This window comes from Salvelinus namaycush, chromosome 39, assembly GCF_016432855.1.
Source record: "Salvelinus namaycush isolate Seneca chromosome 39, SaNama_1.0, whole genome shotgun sequence".
Classification (NCBI taxonomy): Eukaryota; Metazoa; Chordata; class Actinopteri; order Salmoniformes; family Salmonidae; genus Salvelinus; species Salvelinus namaycush.
Window position 1 is genome coordinate 11544754 of NC_052345.1, and position 23153 is coordinate 11567906.

General features: G+C 42.9%; 1 protein-coding gene across 1 annotated transcript in view; it reads right to left on the bottom strand.

Annotated features, from left to right (window-relative positions):
* Window positions 1-14615, bottom strand: part of LOC120032676 (VPS10 domain-containing receptor SorCS1-like) — a 178951-nt gene extending 164336 nt beyond the window's left edge. Inside the window, exon 1 of the mRNA XM_038978874.1 lies at window positions 14145-14615. Within this exon, the coding sequence (XP_038834802.1) occupies window positions 14145-14615 (471 nt within the window). The remainder of the gene's footprint in view (window positions 1-14144) is intronic.
* Window positions 14616-23153: the final 8538 nt, after the last annotated feature.

Below are 23153 nucleotides of genomic sequence, written 5' to 3' on the forward strand. Positions count from 1 at the left end.
GCTGGTACAGTATGTTTAAAGCCTAGAGTCCTCTGCCTTGCTATCCTACATTGATAAGCTTTAATGTTAATGGAAAAGTCATTTCGAGATGAAACCTGACTTGATTGCCCCTTCTGTGAGCTAAATCACAATGGGCAGTGTATAAGACATGGGAAGAGCAGCGCTAGGAAAGTGACTGGTCTGAGGCACCATGTGTTACCTAAGTTCACTAAAAGCTCTGTTTCTTGATTCTTTGATCTCTCTGATTTAAATTTAAACAGGATGGTTATGGGTTTTCTTGGCACCCCTGGTGATGATGACCAGCGGACAGTGGCAGACAGCCCCAGGGGGAGGTCTCGGTGACATAGCCCTAGGGTTGGGCCATCTGGCTTGGGGACTGGGGAGGGCTACCTGCCTTGGGTCCTTGTGTCGGGCCCATGAGCACCTGGCAAACCTGGCATAGTAGGATCTGGCAGACCGCCAGAAGGAGGAGAGTCCACTTTGATTTGGATGGTACATCCCAGCATGGCGCCATCTCTTACTGGAAGGGTACCAAGTGGAGAGGAAAGGTCAAAGGTGACTTCCTACTGGTTGCAGGTGTACATATGCCTCTGTATTTCTCTGTTAAAGGGGAATACCACATACAAGTTGGAATTGGAAGCATTGAATGGTGTTGAATGGACAGATAATGAATGGACCTCCTATGTGTAGGAGTGATTTCATTTATAAAGACCTAAGTTATAATCATAGTGTGTGTTAGAAGTAATCATTATGGTTTAATGTTTGCTAGCACAGGCTTTTAAGTTAGATTCAAAAGTTCCCCTAATTAGATAATTACTTGATTAAAAAGTAGATGTTAATTAGCGCTGTATGAAAAAACATCTTAACCAGTTGTCAAATTGAAAATTACAAAATGACAGATGAGTGTGATTATGGTTCAGTAAGTCTGCTTTCATAGATTTAAATGAAAATGGATGTAATCTTCTTTAACTAATAAAAGTACAAAATGACTTGAAATTACCATAATTATATTATAAAGGTGAATAGCAATAAGGTTTTATAATACAGTGGCTGTGTAAATTGATCCAATCTTGAGATAAGTAAGAAAGGGCATGAAACAGACTTGGTGATGTATATTGTTAAAATGACTGAAACTATTGGTCTGGTTTTGCCTCTTAAACATCCCTAGAAAAGACAGAGTCATTGAAGCACTCACCCCGAGTACCCAAACAAAGAAACACTCCATATGTTTGGTCAAGAACGTTATGTTGTTTTTCCTCAATCAAAATGAAGGCCGGATCCCATTAAAAATCATAATTTAAATATCAAAAGACCCACCTGCTTTAGAAAAAACCCACCTATGTATAATGAATAAATGACTGATTTAATGAATAATGGAATGTACAAACAAACTCCTTTCGATCCTCCACCTCTGCGTTGGAGGCAGTTGGGAGGTAATACAGTGTTGCACCACCAGGGCTCCCATGAGCCCCTATCTGGCAGGTTGAAATATGTGCCTTCTCAAATCGCAACTCATGCTAAAATAATCTAATACAGTATCACCTAATCTCGCAAGAGGACTCACTCAAGCTTCCTCCATGAAGGTCTATGGGAAAGAGTGAAGGTAGATATCCCTATCCCCTGTCTCTCTCGTCTCTCCCATCTATCTGGAGCATCTTGGCATTACAAAGAAGTATGAAACGGGTAATACACAGAGACAGAACTAAATTGACCAAGACCGCCAGACGTTGTATCTAGTCTTGGGTGATTTCCTTTGAACTCCATGTCAACGAAGAGGGCTGAGAATTCATCTCTGTCTGAATGGTAGAAGCCTTTATTAAGGCCCGGTGAACCCCAGGAGCATATCGCTGCTGAGTGGATGAACTAATTAAGCCCCTGTTTCCTGGTGCACCAATCGAAAGCCCAGAAATACTAATGAGCTAAGCCCCGCTGTAGTCAGACACTATCAATCAACCGCCACCTGCACTCCCACTGTCCCCTCTACAACTTTACATTGAAATGACACACCAAAAAGCATCCCTTTTAATGCAACTATATTCTAGGCACATTTAATATGTAACAACGTTTAGATGCAGGAAATCAGATCTGCTAGATGGGGATGAGGTTGGTGAATGATGATTAACCCACGGTGATGGGATTCAAAGCCACTGAACACCTACGGCTAAATTACAGACGTGGGGACAAACGGACATCCACAGCCGGTCTCTAGTCTATGAGAATAGAGATTAAAGACGAAGTCCAGCCAGGATGCCTCTAATGAAGCCTAGCCTATGTGTGATGTCAAAACCGTCACTTTGGTGGCAGCTAATGGAGACTGATGGTTGCCGGTTGGCTCCTGGAGCTGCGGCATTGAGGGCGGCCCGATCAAAGCTTCATCTGAAGGCTACATGGTAATTCGGCAGTGATGAGGCCTGTTGAGGTAAACACATTTGGATGCGGGTAGTTATGGCATGCAGATGTGGCAGGTAGTATCTCCAGATGTCTTCATCAGTCTCCGACGTGTCTTTCAATGAGGTTTCACACAGATGGGAGCTGCCAAAAGCACCAGGCTTATCTCTGCCAGTTGCATCCAAACCATTCCTTACTTCAAAGAAAGAACCAAAATGGCGGCCCGGTTTCCAGATCTATCAAATCCGGTGGGAACCGGTCAGAGGCACATATCAGAACGCTAAAAACAACTTTACAAGCCCAGTCAGTCTCAGATTTCTCACACCACAACAACATGCTGAACTAATTCACTGAACAAACATTATTTTACTGTGTAAACAACGAGATTAGACATCGGTTTGTTTTTGAGCCTCAAAGTTACGTATATTTTCATATGCACGCACCAGCTTAGAGATTCAAAAGGAATGAACATTTTCTGGGCATGATTTATTTAATATATTAATTCATACCTGCCTTTGATATGTCTCTCGCCTTTTCAAGACAGGGGGCCTTTCCTCTCCACACTCACAGCTGTTTGATGATGCATTCTAGGGAAAGTTTTTCTCTTCCATAAATCCTCATTTAATATTAATACCTCTATTCAATCTGCTAACAGGGCCACCACTCACCTGACTAGAATATCTAAAACTACCGAGGGAAGAATTGAGCCCTTACAGGTTCACGAAAGGACAGCTTAAAGTGTTACTTCTTCACAGTCCAATCTGCAGTATTCTCAAGGGAATAGTGTGTACTGAAATTGTAAGTAGAGTTAGTCCAATATGGATGATCAGTAGAGTGTGAACAGTCACCGATGCGTGCCAGGTACAGCTGATGTGCTTTTTCATCTCACATCTGATAGGATGTCATTTACATACCATAAAAGACTGATTGGAATTTGTTCACTAAAAGGTTAATTCTACAAATAAATCATCATGTTCATTTGTTGATTCTACTTATGCATATTCATCATTTCTCCTCTTCACTTTAAGAGCTGAGATCTCATCTAAATTAACAAGTTCATTCTTAGTTGATTTCCTGTTCTTTTTTTCTATCTGGCTTTATTCACTGATACAATCCAGTATTTATTGTACTGTAGTAAATACTGTAACCAATAGCAGGAACATATTCCAGTATTGTACTGTAGTAAATACTGTAACCAATACCAGGAACACAATCCAGTATTTATTGTACTGTAGTAAATACTGTAACCAATAGCAGGAACATATTCCAGTATTGTACTGTAGTAAATACTGTAACCAATAGCCGGAACACAATCCAGTATTTATTGTACTGTAGTAAATACTGTAACCAACAGCAGGAACACAATCCAGTATTGTACTGTAGTGAATACTGTAACCAATAGCAGGTACTCAATCCATTTTGTGTGCAACCACACCATTGTGGTAAACCTTTTTCCAGTTGTTTAATGTTGTCAGGTGGTTGTCGGCGGGTAGCGACGGAAGCGTAATTCTCCGTTTGTACTGGGCAAAAGCGAGCTGCATGTTTAATAACATCTAGGGGGAATGTCAATTACATATGTAAGATTGATTAGTCTTTCTGGCCTCCTTCCTCTCTTTCCTTCCTTCTCTCGCTTTCTGTCTGTCTGTCTCGCCCTCTATCTACCAATGTTTCTCTCTGACTCTCTCTCACTCACACACACACACACACACACACACACACAAACACTGACGCAACAGAATGGCCTTCAGTGCAGCTGGAGAAATATTATGTGGACTTAACTAACCCATTCAATATAAAAGAAAAAATTAGGTGACAAAAATAAAAACTGTATATATGTTCTCTATAATAGCATAGAGAAGCTGATACAGAGCCAAGTCACGTACAGAGGGGAACGTATAGACATTAATCCTATCTGTCCTTATAGAAAGAGAGTCGTTGTAAAGCACTCCTCAGGTCGTCCGTCGTAATCTATTAAAACTACCTCCAGTGGGTGTGGTAGTAAAAGGAGAAGAGAGAACTTTGCTGTTCGCTTTTTGTTTTGAATCTGAAAGTCCCTTGTATTGTGAGATGTTGCTTTCCCAGAGCGTAAGTGGGGCAAAAACAAGGTTAATCTCGAGTTTGATTTTGTCGCTGTGCCCATAGACGGCGCCAGACATAACCAGACGCTTATTGAAAGGAGAAACACATGTTGGCTGATGGTTCCTAAGGAGAGCAAATGCCATTCTATATTTTTTGGGGGTGGGTTACCATTCACCCCTCCTCCCCAGTCTCTGTCTCCTTGCTTTATCTGGACTTGGTCAATTAACTGGAGCCGGTCATCTCATCCCACCTCATCTCTTTCACCCCGTCTGCCTCCCCAGCGTTTCTTCATTGAAAAAAAATCATTTTTATCTTCGCTTTCAGCCATACTCCTCGGGGTTACAGATTGCCTGGCATTCAATTTGTGCCACATACAATTCTGCACCTGATCAGTGCGGAGATGGGCCTAGATGGGACTGTCTGGCTGCCTAAAGAGGACCTCCGACTGTCTTTCAATAGCTGCCAACAATCATCCTTGTCAATCTGAATGGCGAAAGGGGACACGAGCTGCTACGAGCTCCGAGGAAACTACTAATGTGTATACACTCTGTGCACAGCGATTCATCCCAATTCATTCCCATTTGCCTGAGATTAAGAAGAGAGAGAAGAAGACGAGCTGAAAGCTGAACCCATCTTGATGTAGGGCTTACTGTATGTTTCTGGAGGAGTGTGTTGCAGCTCTGTGTGTTGCAAAACAACCTATTCAATAAAAGTTAATATTGGTTTTTTTTTCATCCGTCTCGATCTCTCTGTAGCTATTTACTGAAGGGACATAATCATCAGATCTGGAATCATGCGGCTGTTGCTGTGGATTGCTTTACAAAGCTGTCGTTCAAACGCCTCGTCTCGCAACCGGGGGAAATGTTGCCGGATGGACGTATAAAACGGTCAATTTCTCGATGTGATTAGCAAGATAGACGTGGAAAAGTGGCTCGATGTATCAAAATGTTCCTCATGCTGTATCAAATGTCCAAAATGTCAATGGGATTAGCACGATGTGTGAGTATATGTACGGTCCAGATACTCAACCATCCTCCCACTGGGAGGTTGGAACCTCTACTATTTCTGTCCAGTTCTGGTTAAAGGACAAACTCCACTTACTGGAGCTATGAACATGAGTGGCTCATCTCACCGCCAAAGTGGCTAGGCCTTGAATGTGAAACTCAACATTTACAATCAAATCTGAAACGAGAAATAATACATCTGACCAAACGGATCTAATATGAAAACTTTGCACTGGGCCCATTATATTCCATATGGAGAGCAGAGACGTAAGCACACACAAGATAATCAACTCAATAACATGGCAATCAAGGAAATCCAACACTTGAGATAATGCAATTTCTGTTTCCCTGCTCAAGTAATTGTAAGAATATGATGCCACCAATGGACATCAACAGTATCCACATTATAGTGAACACATAACTTTTCTACCAGAAGTCAACAGGGTTTTTGTTTTAAAGTAGTCTAACTTGATGCATGACACCAACCATAACAGCCATCACAACAAATATACAGATTACTATTTCCTACTCAATGACAAGTTATTTACAACTTTCCTGAACACCTGCAGAAGGAAAACCCTTATTCATAATTCAGTCATTCTTACTAACCCCTTCCATATTTTAGTCATCCTCAGATGTCTGCCTACTCTTCAGTACATACATAAATCAAAGGCTGATAACCGAACAGTGATGAATTCTCACAGAGCCTGATCGTGTTCCACCTTGAAGCCAGGCCTTTGCACCACGCCTCAATGCATCTCTAATGGCATGGCCCTGCTAAGCACACCTCTCATCTCTCCCACACAGCACACACACACACACACACAGCCAGGCAGCCAGCTCCTCAATCACCATCCCTCCCATCATCATGTCCATCGCCGTCTGCCTCAGTGTGTATGTGTGCACGTGAGATGGCTTTAAATAATGCCACCATTCAGCAGGAGAGGGGAACCAGAGAGTGGTGGGAGGATAATATGCCATTACGACCACCACCACTACCTGCCTGGTATATGACGTGTCACTGGATATTACGAAGTGGGAATCCATCCAGATGTGTGATGTGCTGAGAGGGAGAATTAGCACTTGTATGACTGCACCACTGACTGTTATTTGAGTGCGAGTTAGTTATCCGAATAAATCAACATTTGTCAAAAGGTAAACTAGGAGTACTTTCAAAAAGGAATATGACAAATGTTGTGTTGTTCATTTCAGCTAAATTGGCTAGTGCAAACTTTAAAATCTGTAAACATATTCAAAATGAATCGGTTTGAATTAAATAATAAATTGTATAGTTAACAACAGATAAGATAGATAAGTATATTTCCTTTTACAGCAGTAATGTGCTACAATGGCTTCCCGTCACTGCTGTCCAACTTCTTGACACCAAACCATGCATGTAAAACACAATTATTTCACCTACAATCCCCTGGAAATAGCATAGCATTACACTGATAACCCTTGAAATTGAAACACCAGTGTTTACAGCCCCGCAATCTATTTACCCCCACGCTCTCAGCAAGCATTATCTACCAGTTGGCTTTTACTTGATTCAATCTCTATTGGTAAATAACTAATCTACTTCACTTAACACTATAGGGACCTGGAATATTGTCCAGGGCAAGCAAACATGAAAGATGATGAAATCATATCAAAATATGATTGAGACAGGATCCAACAGTGAGTGTGAGTGGAGGAGGGTGGGGGGCAGGGGAAGGGCACTTACTGAAATGAAGTGTGCACTCCTGAGGCCTCCTAGGGTGGGATTAGAGTGCTACCCAGGTACATTACTTATAAACTCGTTTTTATTATTTGTCCATGCATGCAGAGTCTGGGGCTCTATAACAACAAGGAAAGCTGATGCTTTCGATATCGCTACTAGATTTTGTTAAGGTTTTCCAACTCAGGCCGTCTTAATTATTTGTGAATAATTCCTCTGGGAGTTGTCTGAGAAAGAAAAGTGAGAAACAATGAGCAAACAATGAGCAAACCTGAGCCTGGTGGGTTTTGTTTACAGGCAAACGAGGGAGGGCTGTGTTAGCCAGACCGGTGAATAAACGCTGGCTAGCGGACCGTGACGGCCTCCCTGGGCCCGCCGCCTGATCAGTGCCTGACCCAGCACATACCCTGCGGCTCAATTATCCCAGACAGACACAGACACCAGAGTTAACTCTCCTACCAGTGGGAGGTGGTGGAGGGGGGAACAGAGCTTGGTGTTCTCTAGTAAGATAATAAGTCAATCATATGGCATTGAAACAGTAGTTATCAGAAGATTGAATGTCTGTCTACACAAATAAATATTAGTGTACAGTACCACAACCACCAACCAAGCACCACATTCAACTGTTGAATGTAACACATTATGACAAATATTTGTATCTGTTATAGAATATGACCAGATATTTACCAGTTGCTCAGTACTATCATTAGCCCCTTTGCCACTGTAGTTCAGAGGGAATCCCATTGAAATGCAAGTAAAATGTGTTTCTATCACTACTTCCTTTTGGAGATGGGGGATAATTGAAAGAGTAGATTTCACTGCGCCTTTGTTAGGCTGCTGTTATTTTAGTTCGTATTCAAGTGATATCACTCTGTGACTCATTGTTTTGTACATGGGAGTTGGGGTGTGAGGAGTGGGAATACAGGAACAGCACAGTTGGTGGTGCAGGATAATAACAAAGTGCCAAATGACTGGAAAGAAATAGCAACAGAAAACACAAACTTCTCTCTGACAGGGCCAATGAATATGTAATAGTACATTTCAATGGTTGTATTCTCTTATTCAACTGCTGTGGCCCTGATTGTGTGGGCCTATCAGTTTAGCATACGTGTAACGATTGTCGTCGGGAGAAGGAGAGGAGGACCAAAGTGCAGCGTGGTACGTGTTCGTCATGTTTATTCGAAACTGAACACTAATATGCAAAAACAACAAAGAGACAACCGAAACAGCTCCATCAGGTGCAACACACACTAAACAGAAATTAATCACCCACAACTCAACAACTCAAGTGGGAAAACAGGCTACCTAAATATGGTTCTCAATCAGAGACAACGATAGACAGCTGCCTCTGAGAACCACACACGGCCAAACTCAAAGAAATAGACAACCAGACATAGAATGCCCACCCAAACTCACGCCCTGACCAACCAAAATAGAGACATAAAAAGGATCTCTACTGTCAGGGCGTGACAATACGGCTCATTTAAATTGCCTGTTTGATTTTCAGCCATCTTGGATAACAGGTTGTACTTGGTTTAACATGACTAGCTACGCCGTGGCCACTATTGCAAGCGGGACCCGTTGACACCATCAAATTGTTGGAAAACGAGCAAATTACAGAACATTTGATGAGGTAGAAAAACATCAGAGATGTTAGTTTGAAAGAGGACTGTTTCTCTTTTTTATGTTGTAAATGTGCCACCACTGCTGTACGAGACGACTGCTGTACAGAACCATAAATAGATTCCTTCAACACATAGGAACAGCCAGAGTGAGACAGTCGTCAAACCGCGACAGCTGGTGAGAGCTGGTTTCTCACAACACACTTCTTCACCAACTTTATGTGATCAACTCACTCACTAATTGGCTACTAAAACATTAGATTTTCTTCTTCTGTTCGGCTCAAAAAGAAACTTCTCTGACAAATGCTTTTGTTTGATCATTGTATGGCTAAGAACTCGTTTCATTTTCAATATGGGTTTTGTCTTTGTCTTGATAAAGAACTGCCTCAACTGGGAAAATGGAATCAGAGTTTGGCTCCTGGCTTGGTTCAAGTCTGGCTTTGGTTCTGATTCATTGATTCTGGTTCTATGACTCAGACCTGGGTTCATGAAGTCCCAGATGGGCGGGGTTGGCACTTCTTGGACTATTCCATTGGTTCCATTGCGCCAGGCAAGCTCAGTCAAGCACAGCTGAAGTATTTGACAGAAAACAAATACTATTTAAACCCAGATCTGCTATGACTAAAGTGAAGACGTTTCTGAGCAATACCCGATACTGAGGAGTACTGTGGCAACATGAATTCAAGGATGAAGCTTCAACGCTATGTTGGCCCAATCTCAAATGGACCCCTAAACCCTACAGCCTACGCACTTGTGGAGATCCGAGAGAATTTGATTGGTGTAAGAAATATAGTTAAAACTTCTACCTAACCTATCAGATCTCCACAAGTGCATAAGGCGAAAGGCTTAGGTGTCGATTCGGCATTGGGCCATTGACTTCCATACCACTCAATCCATATTAATACCCATGATGCATGTAGGCACATTCTACATCTTCCGAGGCAGTCCAAAGCTGCGGAGTAAACTTGTTACATGGATTGACTATATGTCAGGCTGCATCTTGTTATCTTGAGTGACAAGCAAAGTACTTAATGTCCTGACATTTCAATAATGTAAATATGCAGTCTCCTGACACACTTTTATGTGCGTGCAAGGAATATGCCATTGCCACATATCCCCGTCGGGACTCTGGCGTTTTTGCTGTAACCTTTCCATGAGATTTAAAATCCCAAGCCTGTCCCAACGTCTCTCCAAACAATGATCAGAATGTACAAATGATCTCAGCTCCTTTTTGAGTCAGACATTTCCATAATTGAACTATTCCATAATTGAACTTTTTTTGTTTGTTTCATCTTACTGGATATGATCAGATGAATCATCCATTATCTACATGTAAAATCATACAGTATTTAACACACACACACACACACACACAGAGAGAGAGAGGGTAGAGACACACAGACCTCCCATCTCTTCTACTGCATGACTCCATCCCTCCATCACTTAATCCACCACTGTCTCTTGGGCTATTATGAGAAGGCACATTCCTTCATATTCCAATCTGGCTCAAACACACACAAAGCATATGGGAACATTAATACCCTTAACTATGTAAATGCCCAATAGGTTAGATATACAGCAGCAGCAGCACACATCCCATATACCGACAGACAGACTTCCATTTCTGCTCCATGAAGCATCGTCAACTCATCTGTTTATTTGCACTTGTGCTCAGATGGGAAAAATCTAAGAGTCTCTATTTATTTCTGCATACAGCAACAACTCTACATATTTAATGCAGGAGATCTATTCTTGCTCATTACAAAGTTGCTTGCGTCACAAGTGAGAAGAGAGGGGGGAATTGTTTCACAGTTGCACACAATTATAACCCAATCTATTCATATCACAAAACAGCACAGGTTCCATGTGGCTATATAGTGGTGATGCTGCTGAGCAACTACAGAAATATGCTGAGACTCAAATGTTTCTATTCAAATGTATGTCGTCAAACAAAAAACATTGATTTCAAAGTTTAACAAACCAACACATTTACTGGAAGAACTGTGCAGATGCTAAGTTTGGTAACATCTCCCTTCGTTTTTTATGTGTCCACGTTTTCCCCAAAAATCGTAAATATCTGCTCCGAATTAAGATTCAACGATGTCTGCAGAAAGAACGGGGTGTCAGCTATGACATGACACATTGGCTGTGTTCGAATACCCATACTAACATACTGTATACTACATACTTAATGAGTATATACTACATACTATTAGTTCATTTTAGTATACTGTAAACAAACGGTATCCTTTCAGTTGAGCATACTAGCGCTACGCCTGTCTACCGGAAGTTGATTCTGTTGCTATGCAACTTCTTCTCGCCACAGCAGAGCTGGTTAGGCTGTTTGCATGTTATCCAGAGCGTTGGTGACTGTAACTGTGCTGCTAGCAACAATTTAATTAGGCTTTTATGCCGATGTTTACTGACACCGGCCATATTAAACGGGTGTTGAGCATTCGTAAATTCATCCGTTATTCTGCGCTCTGGCTCACTCAGACGAGAGTGCTCTGAAATTGGAGTAGATAGCCAGAGCGAATTTATGTCCATTGAGAAATCACAACAACTATACCACTTAGCTAAAAATGACATGAATATTCAAGTCAATAAACATTGGGTAGATAGTTAGATAGCAGATAGTTAATATACTGGCAAGTTCAATGTATTAGTAATAGTAACCAACTAACGAGGTAGCTAGCTAACATACCGGTAGTACCTACTGCTCTAATGATATACTATGCAGTTCGTAAGGATAACGTAGCCAACACATTGTCAGCCAACATAACGTGTAGCATTACTTTATTACATTGCTCAACATTTGTCATAATTAGTTAAAACAATACATTTTTATCGTTGGACTTCAGCTGCATATTGTCCACCATTTTCTTCAAATCTGAAAATGTTGTGAAGCCACGCCCATTTCCTGAAGAATTGCATTATCGGCCCTAAAAGTACGGAAATAGTGTCCACTGCATGTATACTTCATATTTTGGCGAATGTAGTACGACATCCGGAAACTTTTGGCATACTAACTCTATTCATACTCTGACCAATAAGCATACTACATTCTCAATTTACGTCACAAATAGTATAGTAAGTATGAGTATTCGAACACAGCTATTGACTTGAATTTACACCCGGTAACAGAATTACAGAAATGGAATTTCATCATGGGTCCCTGGGTATAACTCTACACACTGGCAATTATTTTTTATGGGCTCTGCCCCCAAATAAGACCAAATTTGGTTGGTCCAAACTGGACAAAATCTGAACCAATCATAGATGTCTATGTTTCACAAGTTTGGACATCAAAAGTTCAGCACAGTAGAGCACAGAACCGTAGAGTTCATTACAGTATAGAGTAGAGCTCAGTAGAGTACAGTACAGCACAGAACAATAGAGTTCATTACAGTATAGAGTAGAGCTCAGTAGAGTACAGTACAGCACAGAACAATAGAGTTCATTACAGTATAGAGTAGAGCTCAGTAGAGTACAGCACAGCACAGAACAATAGAGTTCATTACAGTATAGAGTAGAGCTCAGTAGAGTACAGTACAGCACAGAACAATAGAGTGCATTACAGTATAGAGTAGAGCTCAGTAGAGTACAGTACAGCACAGAACAATAGAGTTCATTACAGTATAGAGTAGAGCTCAGTAGAGTACAGCACAGCACAGAACAATAGAGTTCATTACAGTATAGAGTAGAGCTCAGTAGAGTACAGTACAGCACAGAACAATAGAGTGCATTACAGTATAGAGTAGAGCTCAGTAGAGTACAGTACAGCACAGAACAATAGAGTTCATTACAGTATAGAGTAGAGCTCAGTAGAGTACAGCACAGCACAGAACAATAGAGTGCATTACAGTATAGAGTAGAGCTCAGTAGAGTACAGTACAGCACAGAACAATAGAGTTCATTACAGTATAGAGTAGAGCTCAGTAGAGTACAGTACAGCACAGAACAATAGAGTTCATTACAGTATAGAGTAGAGCTCAGTAGAGTACAGCACAGCGCAGAACAGTAGAGTTCATTACACTACAGTATAGAGTAGAGTTCAAACCAGACAAAATCTGAACCAATCATAGATGTCTATGTTTCACAAGTTTGGACATCAAAAGTTCAGCACAGTAGAGCACAGAACCGTAGAGTTCATTACAGTATAGAGTAGAGCTCAGTAGAGTACAGCACAGCGCAGAACAGTAGAGTTCATTACACTACAGTATAGAGTAGAGTTCAAACCAGACAAAATCTGAACCAATCATAGATGTCTATGTTTCACAAGTTTGGACATCAAAAGTTCAGCACAGTAGAGCACAGAACCGTAGAGTTCATTACAGTATAGAGTAGAGCTCAGTAGAGTACAGCACAGCGCAGAACAGTAGAGTTCATTACACTACAGTATAGAGTAGAGTTCAAACCAGACAAAATCTGAACCAATCATAGATGTCTATGTTTCACAAGTTTGGACATCAAAGTTCAGCACAGTAGAGTACAGTACAGTTCAGTACAGTAGAGTTCAGTACAGTAGAGATCAGTATAGTACAGTAGAGTAGAGTTCAATACAGTATAGAGTACAGTTCAGTAGAGTTCAGTGGAGTACAGTACAGTAGAGTGTGTTAGCACTGGGTAGGAACAAAATGTGCACCACTTTGTATTGGGAAACCCTTGCCGAGAGACTAGGATGACCATTTAACTACTGCCTCGACAGAAGAAATAGGTAATATATTTTGGTGTATTTGATATCCCACACCTCAAGTGCATAAGGTCAAACTTTGAAAGTTGGTTTTTCAAGCCCCCTCAGAAACACCTGGAGGCATGGGGGACGTCACTTCTGCCATGACTGACTGGGGGCTGGTGATGTGTTGAAATTAAATCAATTTCGTTACAGACAGGACTAAGTGTGGGTAATGAGGTATGGGGAGGAGGGTCAGACAGATTCTCTCTGAAAAGCATGGGGAAACTGTCTCGGATAAGTAAATGCTGAGGTGATTGTGTTAACTGTCTTGAGTGTCTCTGCCATGATTTGTTCGATGATTGTTCAGTCACTTGATGATATCACTTAACAACAAAAGAGATGCATGTCGAATAGGCCTTGGCAATTATACTGGGGATGACAGCATGCACAGTTGCCTCGGAATGAATCCTGGGAATCTCACACTCTATGCGCACTCCACCACACGCACGCACGCACACACACACGTTTCGTAGGCCTACATTATTGGCAATTTCATCAAAGTCAAACTGATGGCTACATTTTATCTCAATTGATGCGTTGCGTGAATGCGCACATAGACCAAATATTACTTTAAAACAACTGTACAAGTATTCACTTACACTGCTATTTTGCCCAGACCAGTGCACCATGGCTTGGTTGTGAGAGGAATCTCCGGTCAATGCGAAGGTTGAACTGGTGAGTTTGAGTTCGTCCTGCCTCGAACTGGCCGCTCTTCTGTCCTCGTTGCTCCATCGCAATTCGGACCGTGTCACTCTGCTGCGCCCAGCCGGTGAGGTGATGCCCTCTCGCGAGTAACTCAGAGGCAGTGTCTCCCTTCTCTGGGGTGAGCCGGAGGACTTCACTTTATCATCCCCAATATTAGCTCTCGGGCTGTCCCTACGAACTCGGTGCTTGTGTGTGACGCCAGGAATTAAATCTGCGCGAACCTTCCCGACATCTGTATTGCCTGCATGACGGTTCATTTTCAGGTTGGAAACTTTGTACTCACCGCGCGGGGTGAATTTTCTCTGTTTACCACCACCGTAGTGCGTTCCTCCATCGAGTAGTGCGTTCTTGGAACGGAGCAGCATGTCAGTATTCCGTTTTCGCCGTGAGTACATGTATTTCCTCTGGATGCATTCATCGGACCCAGCTGCGCAATCAAGCTGTTGAGTTTCGGCACTTGCAGAATTTAAACTCAGTGAAGCAGTTGTCCCATCTCCATTTCCAATAACTTCCCCTCCGTGCCCTGTTGCGAATTCTCGTGTGTCCGTTTTAAGCAGTAATTCCTTAATACGCCCCTTATCTCCCGGCTGACATGATCTGCAAGTTATCTCTGATTTAGCGGCTAGAAAGAAAGATAGAATTATCAAAAGCAGAAACCAAAAAACGCAGGTGTGCCAAATAGGGCATAATCTGACCCCCCTCTCCATAGCTGGTGGCAGAGAAAGATACTCAGTCTGGATACAAGTCTTTTTTTACTCTCTTCTTCTCTTCCCTTTGTGACTGTAATTGATGTTAAGCAACAGAACTCGTCGCAAGTTGTGGCTCGTCCAATTGTGCTGTAGTGTTAAAAAGTGCGACTCGGCGAAGTGGTCCCAGATGAAGGATTTGATCGAATGAAGCCCTGCGCGCGCGGGGGAGGAGCTGGCAGTATCCAGGGAAAAGAAAGGCATTTCTTCTTGCGTCTGTTTTTTCCCCTCACCCAGAACAACGCATTAATAATTTCGTAATAAATAATTTGTTAGCATTTATCGTACGTATGCAATAGTCATCTTATTCGATCTATCTTTAAATACTATTTTGTATATGAGTCCTTTGTCAGTGTTGTTGGCTATTACTATGGTCTTGTTAACAATATCCCTAACAGCTGTAGATTGTATCTACCAGTAGGCCTAGGTTTACTGTGCATATGAGTCAACTGCTCAATCACATTTCTCAGAAGATGAAAGAGAATGGTTATATTCATTATGAATCTATCTAATTGCTTTAAAGTTATAGTCGTGCTATTGCTCTTAGGGAGAGGGGGGTGTTCCGAAATTAAAACATTTGAATTAAACCCCAATTATGCATAATGTCACGGATCACATAGAGGTATTGTTTATTAAGATTGAAATACCCTCTATATGGGCATAGAATATATGCTTTAGATCACATGTATCAAACTCATTCCAGAGGGCCGAGTGTCTGCGGGTTTTCGCTACACCCTTGTACTTGATTGAACTCCCCCCGCCTGGTTGTCTAGGTCTTAGTTGAAAGGAACAACCAAAAACCCGCAGACACGCGGCCCTCGGTGGAATGAGTTTGAAACCACTGCTATAGATTATCTCTCTACATGTGATGTGAGAGCATCATAAGCAATGTGAGGTCGTTCACTAGCCTACGTGATACATCCGATATCTAAAAGAGACTCAAATTCACCTGGGACTTGCTAGAACGTGCCTCCGTGCCAAATTGACGCTGTCAATCATTTTTTTATCTGAAAATGTTTCAAAACGTGAGATGCCACCTGTGAAGAACACTGGAGTAAACATATAGCCTAGGTACGGTTATCATAATGAGATACTGTTATGTTCTCTTCACACATCAGAAATAAGAGTATTACCATTTAAAAGGCATGGGTCCCTAGACTGTGCAAACGGTCAATGTCAGTAACTTGGGGGGAAACACAAACACGGCAGAAATGTAGCTGTTTGTTTGGACGTATTATGTATGCGATAATTGTTGTGCTGATGCGCGTTTAAATGCATAGAGGGAAATACAAATGAACACAAACCACCTTGACAGATGTTCAGTTTTTTTTCTTTTTTCTATTCATACATAAAGAGTTGTTGATACAATAAATAGAGATATAAAAATATTTTCTTGGCTTTCATCCAAGTAGCCTAAAACATCGACCTCAGATTAAAAACCGATCTAATGGTATTTTTTAAGGACTGTGATCAGTGGTAGGCTATCCAATTCCCAATGTGTATTTTTAACGTTTCATTCTCCATCATTGGTATAGAATTCCAATATCATTCCCATTGTACTGGAATGTTTCTCCTCTCTTGGTGGCCTAAAGTGTTAAATCCCCTGACGTCCTACCATAGACCTAAAATATATTAAGTATTGCCTCTCTCCGTGGCACACTGCATTAAGCAGACGTTTTGGATTGGATTAATGGTCCTGTGATGGACAGGCCCCATGTGGCTGGAAGACTCTTATCAAGCAGTTCTTCCCCCAGTGTGCACACAGGCACACACACACACACACACATACACACACTGAGGCAGACAGCGATGGACATGATGATGGGAGTGATGGTGATTGAAGAGATGGCTGCCTGGCTGAGTGTGTGGGTGTACGTGGGCATGTGTTTCATGTGTGTGTGTGTGTGTGTGTGTGTGTGTGTGTGTGTGTGTGTGTGTGTGTGTGTGTGTGTGTGTGTGTGTGTGTGTGTGTGTGTGTGTGTGTGTGTGTGTGTGTGTGTGTGTGTGTGTGTGTGTGTATGCACCTGCATGTGTGTGAGTGGGTGGTACAGTCTCACAACCCATCATCTCACATCCAAGTCTGGACACGTCATCCATTCACACAGAATCAATGCCCTGTCAATAGCAGAAATGGATTTGGAGGATGTTGCGGAATATGATATTCAGACCCTACTTTGTCTGATTTGTACCCAGTTGTACTGTACTAGTATGCACGTGGACTATGAATGCACGACAAGGTCAATGAGTCACACAGAAAGAGGGACTGGGAGAAAGGAGGTACAGTATCAGGACGCATAAGGAGAGGGGTTAAGTATAAGATGCCATCTGACTGAAGGTGACTGTAGAGGACTGTAGAAGTGTGGGTGATTCAGACTATCCTTAGAATATGTTGAGTAAGATTTCTGACGGACATATAAGAAACTTCACTGGAGGACTTTCAAAAGCAAGCAAATGTATGTCTCGTTTGTAACCCATGAAATGTAACTTAGTCACAGAACCCCCTTTTTTAGGCTATAATTGTTATTTCTGGTTAGAAGTTTCTGTGACAGCTGATCAACTGGGCCTCCATGCTACATAGATACAACTTCTACTCATACATTAGGGATTCAATTCGTTTTACTGCATCCCTGCATTTCCCTAGTGAAGCTCCCAGGGCCACATTTCAACACCACAGCCACAGATAGCCTATCATAAAAACCCTTGGCTCTGTTAAACAGGCCTGAAACACCAACACAAACAAGTAATTGAAATCGCCAGACACAAACTAGAAAAGCCATGGCTTTTTATATAGTTATCTGCCAAAACATTCCCTTCGTAAAAGTAGCTCTCGAACAAGGAAGTTGTCCAGGCTGCGTTTAGAAAGGCAGCCCAATTCTGATATTTTTTCCACTTATTGGTCTTTTGACCAATCACATGATATCCTTTCACATCAGATATTTTGGTTAAAAGACCAATTTCTGGAAAAAAAGACCAGAATTAGACTGCCTGTCTAAACACAGCCAAAGGGATCTTTTTCTAAAGGGGTAAGAGGAGAGCAAGTGGTGACTAGAATAAAGGGAAAAGGAGGAACTGAAGTCTTGAAAAAATCAAAAGTCTCCAGCTCCAGGAAAAGCTAGAAAAGACAAGAGATCAAGTGAATGGTTCTTTTCTTTCCACTTTGTGGAGTCTCAAACAGAGAGTTCTAGTGAATGGAGATGTTTCCCATATTACAGACTTTATTTGGTATTCACCCTCTGTGTGGTTCTGCCGGGTTCAATCGTCGGGTCAGGAGCAATCAGTTGACAGTGACTCATTGAGAAGAGTTCAACAGCAGAGTTCAACACTTTCAATTTCCACTGTTTTGGGATGTTTGTTTCTAGGAAAGATTAATTGCCCGACCATCCATCCATAACAATATGAGGTTTCAAACTCAAAGTCAGACTTTGGGAGAATCAGAAGCCCAATTGCTATGAATGAAAAGTCACAAAAGTAGGCTTGACCGTGGGTGGTTAAGTTAACACCCCCGTTTCCAATTCATGATTCAAATTTCAATTCCTTTCCTCTAAATTGGCTCAGTTTGAATTGAATCGACCCCAAGGTCTGGTGGATATAGTGAGGCATTGGGACATGTATAATTGGATTATCCGTTTAAACAGAACTGAGAGACCCAGGTTTTATGGCAATGAGAGATCTCCCCTAATGAACAAAGCCATAGCTTAGCAATGATGTCATCCAGCTAAAGCCAAAAGCCTTGGTCATAAAAGCATTATACATGTACTGTAGCTTTTATAACAAGGACCCACTGAAGCCAGCCAAAGAATATACCGTCAGAGAGACTTGTTCAACATACTGAAGGATGTTAGAATACCAGATAGTTTTTTGTTGTTGCTGTTTTTTTGATGACCTTGTGGAGAGTGAATATCATTTTTTTTGTTTTACATTTTTCACATTGGGTGATCTTGAACAGAGGTTTGTTTTGCCACACTGTGCAATTTGGGAGCAACCCACCTCTACTTGATCAAGCCCTTATTGTACTCTCCTTAATTCACTTAAGCCTCCAAAGGTATGTTTTCTTGAAAGGTACTTCATTGGACTATAGAGCTGCCATTGTAAATGGTTGCAGTTATTATCAACAACAATGAGAAGAAATAATTATCTTCTGGAATATCAACAGAGTTGTTTCCCATTTATACACAGTGGTTCCTTTGAGAAGGTTTAGGAAATAAGTATAATTCACAAAGAAAGCTAGGTGCATGAGGGCCCTTGCTCCACTAGGGGCTAACAGGAATAAATCAAGTAAGTCAAATCACACACAAAACTCAAATTCTATAGATTTGTTCCGGCTTTCTAGAAACTCCAATTTCTTATAGAGTACTGAATATACTGTTTAAAAAAAAAAAAAAAAATTCCATGAAGGCAGTTTGTCAATGATTTGATGTCTGTTTGATGTCACTAAACTACCGTTGTTTATGGTAGTTTAGTGAACACACTTAAGCCCTATTGTTCATTTAGTTCAACTTATTACAGTTCAGTTTTATTTAGTTCAACTTATTACAGTTCAGTTTTATTTAGTTCAGTTTATTACAGTAAAGTTTTATTTAGTTCAACTTATTACAGTTCAGTTTTATTTAGTTAAACTTGTTACAGTTCAGTTTTATTTAGTTCAACTTGTTACAGTTCAGTTTTATTTAGTTCAACTTGTTACAGTTCAGTTTTATTTAGTTCAACTTGTTACAGTTCAGTTTTATTTAGTTCAACTTGTTACAGTTCAGTTTTATTTAGTTCAACTTGTTACAGTGCCCTGCTAACAGGAAAGAACAATGGGACTGAAGATGAACCATCCACCATCAGATAAAAAGCAGTCTGTCAACACAGCTCTAGACTAAACTTACTAGCACTCTCATCAACATCATCTGCTGCTGAAAAGTTTTTTGGAGGAGCCCAGGTAAGAGAGGGAAAAAGATCACTCTTAATCCATTTGAGGGATTAGATGAGCGACTACTTTAAAAGCTTTCACTACCGGGGCTGAAATATTAATATTTTGCTGCAGACTGAACATTACCGGGAGCCTTCAGAGTGAAGCAATGATAATTATTAATGACTCTTACTTCAGAAGCCCACTGTACTGAAAGCGGAAAGCATAGCCTCAAATTTGGACTCACCAGACTAGAACAGAACAATCTGTTATGGGATCACAGTTTTAGATCTTGCAGTTGTGACTTTTTTTTTGAATTGTTTACCTCAACCCTGCTCCTCTATGATGACTTATTCATGAATCGAGCGTCTTTAAAAATGATAGGACAGATGCCTGGCTTTTATTTCAATAGGCGCATCAGTCTCTCGCTCTCTTTCACTGATGCTGGGACATCCTTTCAAAGATTGTAGAAATGGACAGGGTTTATGACATTGTGGCTGTGGTAACTAGTGACGTTCTACCTTCCAACCTTTGGGACAACGACTCCCATTGTTAGGGTGGAGACATGAGCACCTCGTCATTATATACAGATCTCTGACTATAGACCTTTTTTGTATTGTTTGCTACCAATGATTTATATATACACTAGATGCCTCCACCTTTGCACTTCCCCACCATAGTCAAACATATTTTGGAAGCTTAATAAATGCATATATTAACGTCTACATTTGTTTTTGCCATGTTTGTTTTATTACAGACACGTTAATGCATACTTTTAAATTATATTATGTAAGCTAAACATATAAATATAAAAAACACTTTTTCCTTAAATTATAATTTTTTTAAAGTTCTAATGTTACTGTCCCCACTACAACAAAAAACAACTTAAGCACATAAAATGTTGTCCTTGTGTAGCGGGTGCGCAATTGGCGGCAGAGACGTCAGGCGCAGGAGAGCAGAACTGGGTAATAACTGGAGATTTATTATGCAAAACCAACGGCATCCAGAACAACAAGATACATAGGCACAAAAATAACCTGTCGTGCGCTCACGGGGAACGTGCACAAGCACTACAAATAAACAATCCCACACAAAGACATGGGGGGAACAAAGGGTTAAATATACAACAAGTAATTGAGGGAATTGAAACCAGGTGTGAGGACAAACAAGACAAAACACATGGAAAATGAAAAGTGGATCGATGATGGCTAGAAGACCGAACGCCGCCCGAACAAGGAGAGGACCCGACTTCGGCGGAAGTCGTGACAGTACCCCTCCCTTGACGCGCGGCTCCAGCCGCGTCGACACCGGCCTCGGGGACGACCCGGAAGGCGAGGCGCAGGGCGATCCAGACGGAGACGGTGGAACTCCCGCAGCATTGAAGGGTCCAACACATCCTCCACCGGAACCCAGCACCTCTCCTCTGGATTGTACCCCTCCCACTCCACGAGGTACTGAAGGCCCCTCGCCCGACGCCTCGATTCCAGTATAGAGCGAACGGAGTACGCCGGGGCCCCCTCGATGTCCAGAGGGGGCGGAGGAATCTCCCTCACCTCAGACTCCTGGAGCGGGCCAACCACCACTGGCCTGAGGAGAGACACATGGAACGAGGGGTTAATACGGTAATCAGGGGAAAGCTGTAACCTATAAGAAACCTTGTTCACTCTCCACAGGACTTTAAATGGCCCCACAATCCGCGGACCCAGCTTCCGGCAGGGCAGGCGGAGGGGCAGGTTCCGGGTCGAGAGCCAGACCCGGTCCCCCGGTGTGGACACCGGGGCCTCACAGCGGTGACGGTCTACGCTGGTTTTCTGGCGCAGCACGGCCTGCTGGAAGTGAACATGGGCGGCGTCCCATGTCTCCTCCGCGTGCCTGAACCAGTAGTCCACCGCAGGAGCCTCGGTCTGACTCTGATGCCAAGGCACCAGAACCGGCTGGTACCCCAGTACGCACAGGAAGGGGGAGAGTTTAGTGGAGGAGTGGCGGAGCGAGTTCTGAGCCATCTCGGCCTAGGGCACGAACGCCGCCCACTCCCCTGGGCGATCCTGGCAATACAACCGCAGAAACCTGCCCACATCCTGGTTCACTCTCTCCACCTGCCCATTACTCTCGGGATGAAACCTTGAGGTAAGTCTGATCGAGACCCCAGATGTTCCATGAACGCCTTCCAGACCCTCGAGGTGAACTGGGGACCTCGATCAGACACTATATCCTCAGGCACCCCGTAGTGCCGGAAGACGTGCGTAAACAAGGCCTCCGCAGTCTGTAGGGCCGTTGGGAGACCGGGCAGAGGGAGGAGACGGCAGGACTTAGAGAACCGATCCACAATGACCAGGATCGTGGTGTTTCCCTGTGAGGGGGTCGGTAAGAAAATCCACCAACAGGTGCGACCAAGGCCGCTGTGGAACGGGTAAGGGGTGTAGTTTCCCTCTGGGCAGGTGCCTAGGAGCCTTACACTGGGCGCACACCGAGCAAGAGAAAACATAAACCCTCACGTCCTTGGCCAAGGTAGGCCACCAGTACTTCCAAACCTAACAGGGCACCGTCCGACCGATCCCAGGTTGACCAGAGGAGGGTGACGTGTGGGCCCAATAGATCAACCGGTCACGGACAGCAGACGGAACGTAGAGACGCCCAGCGGGACACTGGAGGGGAGCGGACTCTGCACGTAATGCCTGCTCAATATCCGCGTCCAGCTCCCACACTACCAGCTCCACCAGGCAGGAGGCCGGGAGTATGGGAGTGGGATCCATGGGCCACTCCTCTGTGTCATACAGTCTGGACAGTGCGTCTGCCTTCACGTTTTGGGTACCTGGTCTGTAGGAAAGGGGAAAAACAAAATGGGTGAAAAACATGGCCCACCTTGCCTGGCGAGGGTTCAGTCTCCTCGCTGCCCGGATGTACTCCAGATTGCGGTGGTCAGTCCAGATGAGAAAGGGGTGTTTAGCCCCTTCAAGCCAATGTCTCCACGGCTTCAGAGCCTTGACCACGGCCAAAAGCTCCCGGTCCCACACGTCATAGTTTCGCTCTGCCGGGCTGAGCTTCTTCGAGAAGAAGGCACAGGGGTGGTTCGGTGGCGTATCTGAGCGCTGAGAGAGCACGGCTCCTATCCCAGCCTCGGACGCGTCCACTTCCACTATGAACGCCAAAGAGGGATCTGGATGGGCCGGCACGGGAGCCGAGGTAAACAGAGCCCTCAGGTGACCAAAAGCCCTGTCCGCCTCAGCCGACCACTGCAAACGAACCGGGCCCCCCTTCAGCAG